Source organism: Xenopus laevis, chromosome 4L (genome assembly GCF_017654675.1).
Source record: "Xenopus laevis strain J_2021 chromosome 4L, Xenopus_laevis_v10.1, whole genome shotgun sequence".
Classification (NCBI taxonomy): domain Eukaryota; kingdom Metazoa; phylum Chordata; class Amphibia; order Anura; family Pipidae; genus Xenopus; species Xenopus laevis.
In genome coordinates, this window is record NC_054377.1 from 20,181,569 (window position 1) to 20,194,037 (window position 12,469).

Below are 12,469 nucleotides of genomic sequence, written 5' to 3' on the forward strand. Positions count from 1 at the left end.
GGGAACGCATAAGAAAAAATCATGGATTTGGAAAACGTATCGATATTTATTAATTTCCTAAACACTTCTTTTCTCCTTGGGGTCTTTAGAAAACTGTTGTAATCTTTCAGATCTCTTTTTAGAAGCATTTTTGTTTGCAGTCTTATGGTTACCAATCCATTCTAGTAGGGGATATTAAAAAATACTGTAAACATCCACCAAGATGTATTGATGACGAAGGTATTGTATTTTAATAAAAAATGTATACAACATTTCCACAAGCAATGCAAAAGGGTTGTCGGAAAAAGGGTTGTCGGCAAGCATTTATTTCATGAGACTTAAAATGCCCCTACAGCCAGGTGAGGTGAACAAGGCACAGCTCAGTCTAAACATAGACATTATGTACAAATATATTGCAGCACAATACTTTAATTATATTTGTAAACATATTTGGTGCCCTTTTTCTCAACAGCCACAGATACATGAGGCCAGTGCTGGACTGCAAACATAGGCCCTGGAAGACCATCATTGTTTAAAGTGCATAGTAGTACAACATTCAGTTGCCCTTTAAGGCATGGCCTTGCATTTTGGAAAGCAAAGAAGGACGATGTTCTGGAGCTTCCCAGTGAAAAATATAACACCTCGAGGAGGAGAAGGAGGAGGAGGCATTTACCCAGCTACCCTTATGCCCAGTGCTGGGTTGCAGACTTGGCCCTGGAGGACCATAATTAGTTTAAGTGCATAGTAATAATAAACATATGGCATTTCAAAGTAGATATTTATTTCCTCTTCATATTAGATTGTTAAGCAGAGGATAATGAGTTAAAGCAAAGCCCCTTTAAGTCAGTCATAAAACAATGAGTAAGAAGGAGCCATGTTTCTTTGGCATGTCACTACAACACAAATGGCCTCATTTGTAATTGGGCAAATACACAATAAAGGTGTTAGAGTAAATATAGATGCACAAATGCACTTCTTTAGGTCGCTGATGCGCTTGTATGTCATGTGTCTGTCATGGCACACAGTACTTATAGCGCTCACACAATCCACCACCTGCTGCCATAGTTGCCTGCATCTGGTCACAGGGATCAGATGGGACTGTGCACTGAACAACAAGTCCCATTGTTGCATCACCTCATCCACTAACACTGTATTCTCCTCACTGGTGATCCATGGATTTTTGGAGGCTATCTCCTTGGCATCTGCCCCCTCTACTTCTTCCCTGGATTTTGGCTGGATTTTGTGGCTCTCCTCCCACTCCCCACAGGGTCCCCTTCCTGCTGGGGTCCCCTCTACCTAACTAATGGGGTCTTATCTCCCCATCTCTCCTACCTAACCACCTACTCTCTACCCTGCCCTGGGACCCACTGCCAGGCCAGGAGACCTCCTGCAAAAGCACTGGTAAATCATCCTCCTTCAATTTATCAGTGGTCCTTGCCCTCCACCTGTCCTGGCTGCAGTTCCAGAGGCTTCACCCTCCCCTCTCCCCCCCACCCCACTGGCTTCCCTACCTCTGGCCCCCCAACCTAACCCCTGCCCCTGGGACTCAGGGCTTGCTTGAGAGGCAGCTCCCTCTACTCCTTCCTCTTGGTCTCCCTCAAACAAGTTCTTAGCCCACCCACCACTACCATCCTCCCCGCATTCTTCCTTCTCCCCTGTTGGCCAATTTTTTAAACGATTAGCAGCTTGCCGAATGTTCCTCCTTCTGTTTTGCTTTCCAAATAGAAAGTGAGCAAAATCTCTGTTAATGATCCTAAAATGTTGGCTGATGAAAACAATCAGAAAACTCATGGATATGTCTATTTAAATTTCTTGAAATTCACGTGTTTTTTTCGTGGAAACTATAATCCTTGATTTTTTCATGGAAAGCTTTCTGATTCATTTGTACGATTTGTTAATAAAACAATTTGTATGAACATGCCAAATATTTCCTTGAATTTTAATAAATAGCCCAAATTTTTTTTACGAACACTAAAATATTGATTTAATTTGGATTTGAAAATGAGCATTAAATGAGTTTTAGTAAATAACCCCCATAGAGTTGGAAATATGGTGCAAACTACAAATCACTTTCATAATGTCTGGAAAACTGAAAAGACATCGGTCAAGCTCTTTGGTGCCATACAAGGTTCTGCCTTGCATGACAACTCAAGAGATTCAGAGAATCCCTAGGAAAATATGCATTTTTTGTTTTCCTTATGTTCTTTAAGTTTGTACACTGTCTGTCTTCTTATCATCTCCAAGCAACATTCTGGAAAAAATAACTCTCATGTATCTGCCAGAACACAAACATCCTGGACCTAGATTTAAAAGGATTAGTATGCGTGCTGAGCATGTAGCATGAGTGACTACACCTACGCAAAATTTTACTCTACCTCTTCCGGGCAACACCAGTTAGAGGCAGGTTCTCCCTCTATAAAAAGGTCAGCCAAACTGCAGTAAATGTAGCTCCACAGAATACCCCCCAGTTCAGTACCAAGTAACTGAACAGAGGAAAAATGGGAACAAGCAGGGGAACATGGAGTCCTATTTATGTCCTCCTGATTCCCTATCTACTGACACTAGGTATGTGTTTTGTTATAATTAGTACTGTTAGCATTTAAAAAATGTTTACATTATTATAAAGATATACATATTTAACTATATTAAATAAAACTACTGAACTATATATTTTATCTTAATTCAATGTAGGTGCAAATTTTTATTTGGCTAAAATCAATTTCAACATTTTTCGTGTAATTTAAATCAGATATAATATTTGTTTTTTCCCTTCTCTATAAAATGTTTTTAATATTAATAATCAGTTTGTTCTATCATATTGGAACTAATTTAACAGCTCTTCTATGCTAACCATTTTCCCTATAACTTTTTCATTAAATATGTTAATGTTGATGTTGTTGATAAGGTATTTAAGCTGTAGTGGTTTAAGTGGTAAAGCGACACTTGATTTTGGGCATCTACTTGCTTGCTCATAACTAACCGCAACATAGACTTTTTGGCAAAAAAATAATTATATTCATATTCATAAATATATTCAGAACAGTAAAAACAATGTTATGAATCATAAATAATTGTATCTAAAAATATTATATATATGGATTTTCAATCATTTGGGAGTGTTCATTTTAAAGTAAAACATTTTTCCCAATCCTAGGCCCCTGCCATTGAATCCTACACCTCCCGTTACTGATAAACATGTCCCTATCTTTAAAAATGCAATAGTATAGTGAGCATCATCTTGCACCTTTTTGGATTCTCTTCTGTCAGAGCTTGCCAGCTGAAGTATGCACAGTTAAAACTAGGTTCCGATCACCTTCAACTGTGCATGCCCCTGTATACTGAGGGTAGGTGATCTGACAGAACAGGAACCAAATTGGATTGAAATGTTGTCTGCAAACCAAAGTTGTCTGCTCAGCATTTTCAAAGCAAAGTACAAAAATGTATACACTTTTTACAATTAATGGGTGGTGTGAGGAGCAGAGTTGGTGAACAGGGGCCTGGGGTTGCAGGGAGGGTTCTGTTATTCTTTAATAAAAAAATAAAATGGTTAAAAGTATTTGTTTTTAGTCAAGACACACATTTACAAGAATATTTTCAATTACTTCTCTTTTCCATATGTTTAGTCAATGGATCTGCCCAAATGGATACCTATGGTCAGAGTACAAACGCTGACAGCATACAAGGTTTGTTTTTTGGCTTTTGATTATAACAATAAGTACCAGTTAGTGTCTGAGCAGGGCACAAGACACAAAAAAGATTTTGCTTAGTTAGATACTTATTTTAAAGTGGTCCTTTTTAGTAGTTGAACTTCATTCTCAAATATGTCGGCTGTTGGTGGATGGTGGGTTATACCATAAACAGCTGAAGGTCTATGAGTTATAAAGATATTAGATATAAAAATTTACTATCAATATATTGACTCTTATTTCTCTATTCTGCTTGGCTATAGATGCTGTTCCCCATTTTTTTTTTATTATTTATCCCTTAAAAAATGTTGTACTTCTTTTATCATAATAGATTCCGCAAACGTATACGACAACACGTACCAAGATCCAAATCCATTCAGCTTTGGTGAGTGTATTCTACCTTTGTACAGAGTGTGTTTAAGAATAACAAAATGTAGAAAATTGTATTTTTATAAATTGCCTGCAAGACCCAGCTATTTAATATGTTGGATTACTCCCTGAGGGACTTTTCATCTGATTAATCTATACTGTTTACTAAAGTGGTCCTGCATGAAATGAAATGAAGAATTAAAGCATGAAAAGGACTGTAACAACATAAATTGAATTTTATTTGCAATGCTTTTATCATATGTTTGTTTAGCAAGTAAAATATTTCTTGACAATGATAGTACTTTTTATCCATGTGTGGAGAGCCATGAATGACATTTGCCTATTGTTTATCTCCACTTAAGTAGTAAAACTACTGTATTTTTTATTTACTGTATATATGTGGGCTCTGTAGAGGTTTTGCAACTTGAACAATAACACCCATAGCTACGAAACCGTTTATATCTGTAAACTGTATTCCTTTTTGTTTGTACAAGAAGTTGGCTTTCATAGTTAAAATAATTACAAAAACGACTGTTTTTTTAAGCAAAAGAAAAAGCAGAATTCAGAAATATCAGATACTGCATTTTAAATTAAATAAAATCAGGGTTTAGTTTTTAATGTATTAGTACAAGGGAGCTTTTGGCTAGCATAGCATAGCCAATATAGTACAATACAACAAATATTCAATTTGTTGAAATATTATACAGCCCTATTGATGAAATACTGCTACATAAGTACTGACACAATGCAGTATTCACAATTGATATTTTTATTTAGTTCATCTTTTTATGGAAAATGATTTTAAGTGTACATTTGTTTTCCTTTTAGGTACTTCTTCCTTTATTTCTCCAAGCTTAAATCCCATTTTCAAAAGTAAGTGACTTTACATTATTTAGATAAATGATAAAATTCAGATACTTGGTGAACACTATATACTGTAACACAAATTGATGTTAGAGGCATGGTGTAAATATAACTTGTTTGATTTCTAGGTAGTTCCCCTGCACACAATGGATATGTCTGCAGTACCTGGGGCAATAACTATTTCAAGACCTTAGATGGTGATGTATTCTTCTTCCCTGGAGAATGCAACTACCTATTTGCTTCAAACTGCAAAAGCGTCTCAGAAGACTTTAACATCCAGATCAGACGTTCTGTTGTGAATGGTCTACCTACAGTTAGCCACATCAGCTTGAAGATTGAAGGGACATTCATTGAAATCTCTCAAGGAACTATTAAATTCAACGAAAATGTGTATGTTTTTCTTTCATTTCTATCATTTTGTTTTTACAGTTCTGTAGGTGCAATGAATGAGAACGAATCAGTGTCTTTTTGTAGGTTAAGTCAAATAACATTGTTCAGGTTCAAGCAAAAGAAGTCAGCTGTTGATTGAGGAGGCATGATCTCAAATTGATCGATGATAGACTGAATTGCAAACCAAGTTTTAATATATGAAAAAAATATGTTTCTCTAGCTGTCATTCCAGCATCAGTCCTATTTGTGCTTCGACATAAAGGGTACAGCAAAGAGGGAATTAGCCTTATATCCAAAGTTGTGGATAAAGAACAAATGGAATGTCAGATTATACTTCCTGCAGTAATGGTCCAATAAAAATGCCACTGTAGGCCCAGTCATATGTAAAAATCGACATCTTTTATAAATTATTTAGCCTGCTATGCCAGCAGCATTGTAATTCTTTTTACCTGTATGAGATTAACTGGAGAAAATGGAAATAAGAATAGTTGACACTCAGCTATACATTGCTTCTGATATACTCAGGTCATCCTATTTTTATATTAACAGATACAAAATATATGAGCATGTTTATGACTTTCTAAATACCTCAAGTACAACATTTTTAAGTTAACAGTGAAACAAATATTTTAGCAGCATTAAAATCATTTTCTTCTTGTGATTGTGGAACCAGGGTGACCCTGCCATACAGTTTATCTGGAATTCAGATTGATAGAATTGGAGCGTACATCAGAGTTATTTCCAAAGTGGGCCTGGAATTTAAGTGGAATGAAGATGATGCTGCAATGGTAATTGTTACACACATTTCACATCTGTTTTTTAAGCAGATAGATAGATTATAGATGTATATAATTTACATTAATCTATATTAATTAATCTAAGATAATGAGCTACAACATGTATACGTCCATATTAATATGGGTGAGTATATCAAAATTGATGTTGGTCCACCTACTTGTTGTGCTACTAGATTTTATTGCTCTAACAACCTGGGTCAGGTTCTTTTACACTATAGATTTCAGCCTGTGTGCAATAAAACGTTCATGTACAGTGCCCAAAACTAACTCTGAATGACCACCAGGAAGGCACAACAGAGTCTCAGGGGCCACTAGTGTTTGTAGTAGGGACTAAGGACTGAATAGACTGGGAAAAAGTACAATAGATGTTTGACATAAGAACACTTTAATTGAGAATAGAAAGGGTGAACAAAGCAAGGCCGAATGTAGGCACTGGTACAGGCAGGATTGACAAATAAATTGGCAGGCTTACTGCCACAGCAAGAAAAAGTCCAAGATCCAGAACAATGGGAAAAACAAAGTGCAAACTCCAGACAATATTCAAGTTCAGAATCAGGTTCACAGAAGAATGACAAGTAGGTAAATTGACCTAAGAATTGGCAATGGATAATGGCAAATGAGGGTATATATATATATATATATATATATATATATATATATATATATATATATATATATATATATATATATATATATATATATATATATATATATATATATATATAAAATTTTGTAACAGACAGCACCTCATATCAGATAAGCCATGCTGTGGCTGCCCCTGTGCGCGGATATAATTAGTGTATAATCCAATCAAGAAAAACCAGCACCAAGGGTCTTTGAATATGAAAAAAGTTGTATTTAAAGCATATGTATCACCTATATATATATGGGACATAGAAACTAGGCTTACAGACTGAGAGAGGAAAAACTCAGCGCAGGGTAGGCTTGTAGCTTTAGTTTCTGTGTAGAGTAAAGGTAAAGGCAAGAGGCCATAATGTATCTGCAAACTGATACTGGAACCCAATAGAGGGCAAGACAAGGAATAAGTGCTTACAAAATAATAACTCTCTGTAGTGTATAGGTTGGAAGTTCAAAGACACTTTGATAAGAGTGGCCAGCTCTGATGGATTCACTTGGGACGACATGTGAAAAGATTTATAAATTATATATTTTACGACCAAAACCTTCTGTTTTCTGTTTTATATGAATGGGAATGTTGAAAAGGGAATGGGAATGTTGGAGCATAATGGAATACACATTGCCCTTCTTTTTTAGTTGGAACTGGAGGAGAAATTTCGCAACCAGACTTGCGGTCTTTGTGGTGACTTCAATGGAATTCCATCTTACAATGAATTCATGTTTAACAGTAAGCCATGTCTGATCTAACCTCAATGATTATCACATTATGTAAACAAAATGTTCCTTAAAACCAATGTCTTTCTCACAGATGTTAGGCTAACTGATAATCAGTATGGGAACATGCAGAAGATGAATGGGCCAACAGAAACATGTGGAGATTTGCTTCAGGTTTCAGAAGACAACTGCACTGCTGTGGTTAGTATCATTCCTGTAAACATAATATGTTAGATGCAATTTTTGTTTTTGAAAGAAAAATGGCATGGATTTTTTGGCATGTTACAAGATACTTCAAGAAATAGAAGAATAAAAATGGCTGCATAGCTAAATCATTCTCTTTCTTTCTTTCTTTCTCTCTCGCTCTCTCTCTCTTTCTCTCTTTCTTTCTTTCATTTTTGTTACAAAGTTGTAGTAAAGAACAGTACAATTTGTAATTGTAATTTTTTTCTTGAATTGGTTTTACAGAGCAACATATGCCAGATGATCTTAAACGGTGCATCATTTTCCTCCTGCAACATTCTTGTCGATCCTGCTCCATACATAAATGCTTGTGTACAGGACATTTGTCGATGTGCAAGTAGTTCAACTGGATTCTGCCTCTGTAATACATTTACAGAATATTCTCGTCAATGTGCTCATGCTGGGGGGATCCCAAGCAACTGGAGAACTACCGATTTGTGCCGTGAGTTTTGCTTGATTATTTTAGAGTTTTAGGGGGTTATTTATCAAAGGTCGAATTTCAAATTTGATGTGAATTTTTTTTACACTTATAAATTCAAATGTACTCACAACACGAATGCTAGGCTATTTATGAAAAAAATTGAACGTCTAGAATTTGATCGAATGGGAACAACCTAAATCAAAAAGAATAAGAACAAAATTTGAATAGAATTTTCCTCCGAAAAAAATTTGAATGTCAGGAAGGCTTTTAACATCTTTAAATGGGTCAACTGACCTCTGCCATTGACTTCTAAAGGAATTCAGTTTGTGTTTTTAAATTTGAATTTGTGTGTTTTTGACTCAAACAAAAATTTTGAAAATTGGAATTTAAATTTACTATTCAAATTTTAATAAATCTGCCCCTTAGTTTCTCAAATCAAAAAATATATTTGGATTGCACAGACTACTTAGGAAATTAATTTGTAAATGTTTTAATTTTAAATATACTGAATATCAAAATGCTTTACTTTATCCAGCTTTACAATGTCAATACAACATGGAGTACAAAGAATGTGGAACTGCTTGTCCAGATACCTGTACCTATCCTGACCGCTCGTTATCCTGTGACAGACACTGCACAGATGGATGCTTTTGTCCTGCAGGTAAAATTTCAACAAACCATTTCACACTTGCACAAGAAAACAGTGATAAAATATACTTTCTATTATATACAAGAGAGAAAAAATGCTTCTACCTACTTCTACTTCAATTTCTATAATTAAATGTCTAACTTTACAATGTTTTTTGTTTTTAAGGAACTGTATGGGATGACATTAACAACTCTGGATGTATTCCCAGCTCCCAGTGTTCCTGTGTTTATAATGGACATGTATATAGCTCTGGGAGCTCATATTTTGCACAGTGTCAGTCATGGTAAGCCAGATTCTAGTTTCTCACATTGTCACAACTTTTAAATGCCTTGTTAAAATATAAACTCCCCAAAGCTTAATTGATGATTTTTTTTATATTTTTTGCTTTACTGCACTTGTACAACCTGTGCTGGAGTTTTAGAGGGGCACATTTACTAAAGAGTGAAGTTTCTCTTACCTAACCATTAAAGTTCACCTCAATTCACCAGGTGTAGGTTGCCAGGTTTTCACAACACATCTCCATATTTACTCCTGGTGTAAATTCTCTGCATAAAAATTCAAGAATATAATTCCCCAAACAAAAGTATTGGGTAAAATTCTCTAGATAAAAGTGGCTGCTCTATCTTTATAATGGCAATTCACCAGCCTGAATCTAGTAAAGTGATAAATTATCAGAGAGATTTTTCACTGACTAAATGGTGCAAAACTTCTATAGCGCTGCGCAAGCGAATTGTCCTCTTCGCCTTTTAGTAAACTTGCAAATTAACTGGGAATTGTCGATTTTTTGGACAAAAAAACACCCTTTAGTAAATGTGCCCAAAAGGGTATGAGCTATTTAACAAATGTCATACAGCTTATTGAAAGAAAATATTCAATTTTAAGTTACATGAATAAATGATAGCAAACAAGGATCACTAGCTTTTGAAGGAATTGCAGGGAGCATTGTAAAAAAATTGCAATCAAACAAAATGCCTGTCCAGAATAAGTAATTAAAATGAGTGATACGTATCATGAAATACTCAAGTATTCAAGTGTTCAATGAGATTAAATGAAATATATATTTTTCTCTAGCACATGTTTTAGAGGAAAATGGCAGTGCTTTGACCGAGATTGCTCTGGATCATGTTCAGTTATTGGGGGGTCTCACATCACCTCTTTTGATTTCAATCGGTACAACTTTTTTGGTGATTGCACCTATGTCCTGACAAAGGTAAGTAGAGTTAATATGAATATTGTGACGTTTTAAAAAAACACAGAATATAAAATTTACTTTATGCTATGATTTATCACATAATAAAATATTGCAACATTTCAGTAATGCAGTTCTGAACTCAGGTTTTGTTTTGCCTTTTTTTTTTTAAATGAAATAAAGGGGTAATATATATCCCTTTTCAACATGATACCAATGAATATTGGAAGTTTTAGAACCTGCCCAAGTATTGAATTGACTGATATGCATGATACATAGGAAGATAACAGAATAATTTAATTAGCATTATACCTTTATGTACAATACAATACTTTCAGTAATGTGAAATTAAGCATTAAACTACAACCGTTTTCACACCTACAACAAAGGGTTGTCCTAAATTATAATAATAATAAAAATTATTACAAAATAAGATTTAGACAAGTCAAAAGTTCTTGACCTAATATTGCAAAAATTAGACACCAATGTCTAAATATATAAAATAAAATTGAAGGAATGTAAAAAAATATTTAAACAACTTGAACACAGTTGTTCTTATTGTGAAGAAATGATTCGCTAGTCACTTGATCTCCATGACACTAATAACATTTAATGATAGTAGTTGCTGAATTGCACAGTAAACATTTAAGAACATAAACCATTTCACCCAGGTGGAACACTAATATGCCTGATCTTACAATTGTATAAATGTCTTGGTTTTCCGTTAAACCAAAAATTGCTTGTTAATGTGTTTTAAACATGCGTTACTTCTAGCAATGACAATGACTTTTAGCAACACTTTCTTTTTATTGTTTTTTAGGCACGTGACAACCAATTCAGTGTGTTGGCAGAATTGGCGAATTGTGAACTTAAAAGCTATACAACTTGTTTGAAAAGTATTGCCATCTACTTAGACTATGGAAATTATGTAAGTTTAAAGTGGATTTTGTTTTCATTAATCACCTAAAAAGAAAAAAATTATTAAAAAAGTATAGTGTTTTTGTTAGATTCTTTTTATTTCCAATTCTTACACCCTACATTTTTTCATTCTCCTTAGACCATCAATATTCAATCCACTGGCAGTATAGATGTGAATGGAATCTTCACCCAAATACCCATGTCATCAGGTATGCCAGAAAGCTCAAGTACATCAGACATTGCATAATAATAACTTAACATTTTCCAAAAGAAAGTTTTTATGTTAATCAAGGTATGGGATTAAGGTATCATGTGTTAGGCTGATGCAAAGTCAAAGGCCTGTGTAATGCACTTATTTGGGGTGTTTTGTTACCCACATTTCCCCCACTAAAAACTCAAAATAACCTCCACAATATTTTCAGTTGAATATTTTTTCAACTTGAACATTTGTTTTCTTGTGAGTCAAAATAACATGGTTAACTACTTGTGCTAAAGACTTTTATAAAATATGACAATGGCAACTTTAAACATTTCTTGCATACACTACACTCATGAGAGGGACACAGGATTGGTAACAATGTCTACCCAATCCCATGTCACACCCATGACACTCATTAAGTGAGTTAGGGCACTTGCTCATTATGCCCATTTGTGGGTCCCAGCATGATCACCAGCATAGGATGAGCAGCATTTATGAGTGGGAGTTTTTTATGTGATAGATGTCCTTTGAGCTATTGTTTTATTGCATTATTCAGTCAATGCCATATGTACAATTTCATATGCTCTTATAAACTTCAGTTACTCCTTACTGCTGCTGGAGTTATATCACCCCCTACACCCCTCCCCAACAGCCCATTAGCATAACAAAATAATAGAACCAGATAACAGTTCCCTGATACTTGCATTGCTAAAAATTCCCCTATTCCCCAACAAGTGGTAGATATGAGAACAACATTCAAATCTGGCTAACTCCTAACTCAGTTATACTAAGTAGGCAAAACAGTAGCTTATCTGAAAGCAGTTCCATTGTGAAGTGCTGGCTCTTTATGAAAGCGCGTGACCAGGCACAAGGAGTTGAGATGGCTGCCTATACACCAATATCACAACTAAAAATTAAATGTTTTGGTTCAAGAATAAAAATTGAAATGGTACAATGAATTACCTGCAATGTGGACAGTGTCATTTATAAATATAAAAACTATAACCATAATCAGAAAAATCACGACAAAAATCCTTTAAGTATAAGTAGTTATAAGCTAATACAATGCTACCCTGATGTAATAGCCGCATAAATAACTGGCTCTAAATTCTCTTTTGGGTTTTTTTTTTCCGTTTCACAGCAAGTGTGACCATATTCCAGCCTTCTTCCTTCTTCATCATTGTGGAAGCAGCTGTAGGATTTCAGGTGGAGATACAGCTTGTCCCAATAATGCAGGTGTACATTTACATACAGCCAAACTGGAGGGATCAACTGTCTGGTAACTGTTCAATTATATTATCTACATACTAAAGAAACGCTCTACAGGTTCTGAACACAATATTTCACAATATTTTTCCACAAGCAGGTTTTTGACAAAAGCTTGCTACATTTTAAGAAGCTTTGCAATCACT

The 12,469-nt window shown here is 34.9% G+C and overlaps 1 protein-coding gene across 1 annotated transcript in view; it reads left to right on the top strand.

Moving 5' to 3' along the window:
- The first annotated feature begins 2,414 nt into the window (after positions 1-2,414).
- LOC108704982 (mucin-5AC) overlaps positions 2,415-12,469 on the top strand; it is a 35,082-nt gene continuing 25,027 nt past the window's right edge. Inside the window, 15 exon segments of the mRNA XM_041589598.1 lie at positions 2,415-2,544; positions 3,603-3,662; positions 3,997-4,050; positions 4,863-4,907; positions 5,027-5,288; positions 5,962-6,076; positions 7,361-7,451; positions 7,533-7,639; positions 7,907-8,123; positions 8,638-8,763; positions 8,917-9,034; positions 9,823-9,961; positions 10,761-10,868; positions 10,998-11,067; positions 12,199-12,336. Coding sequence (XP_041445532.1) covers positions 2,478-2,544; positions 3,603-3,662; positions 3,997-4,050; positions 4,863-4,907; positions 5,027-5,288; positions 5,962-6,076; positions 7,361-7,451; positions 7,533-7,639; positions 7,907-8,123; positions 8,638-8,763; positions 8,917-9,034; positions 9,823-9,961; positions 10,761-10,868; positions 10,998-11,067; positions 12,199-12,336 — 1,717 coding nt within the window. The 5' untranslated portion in view covers positions 2,415-2,477.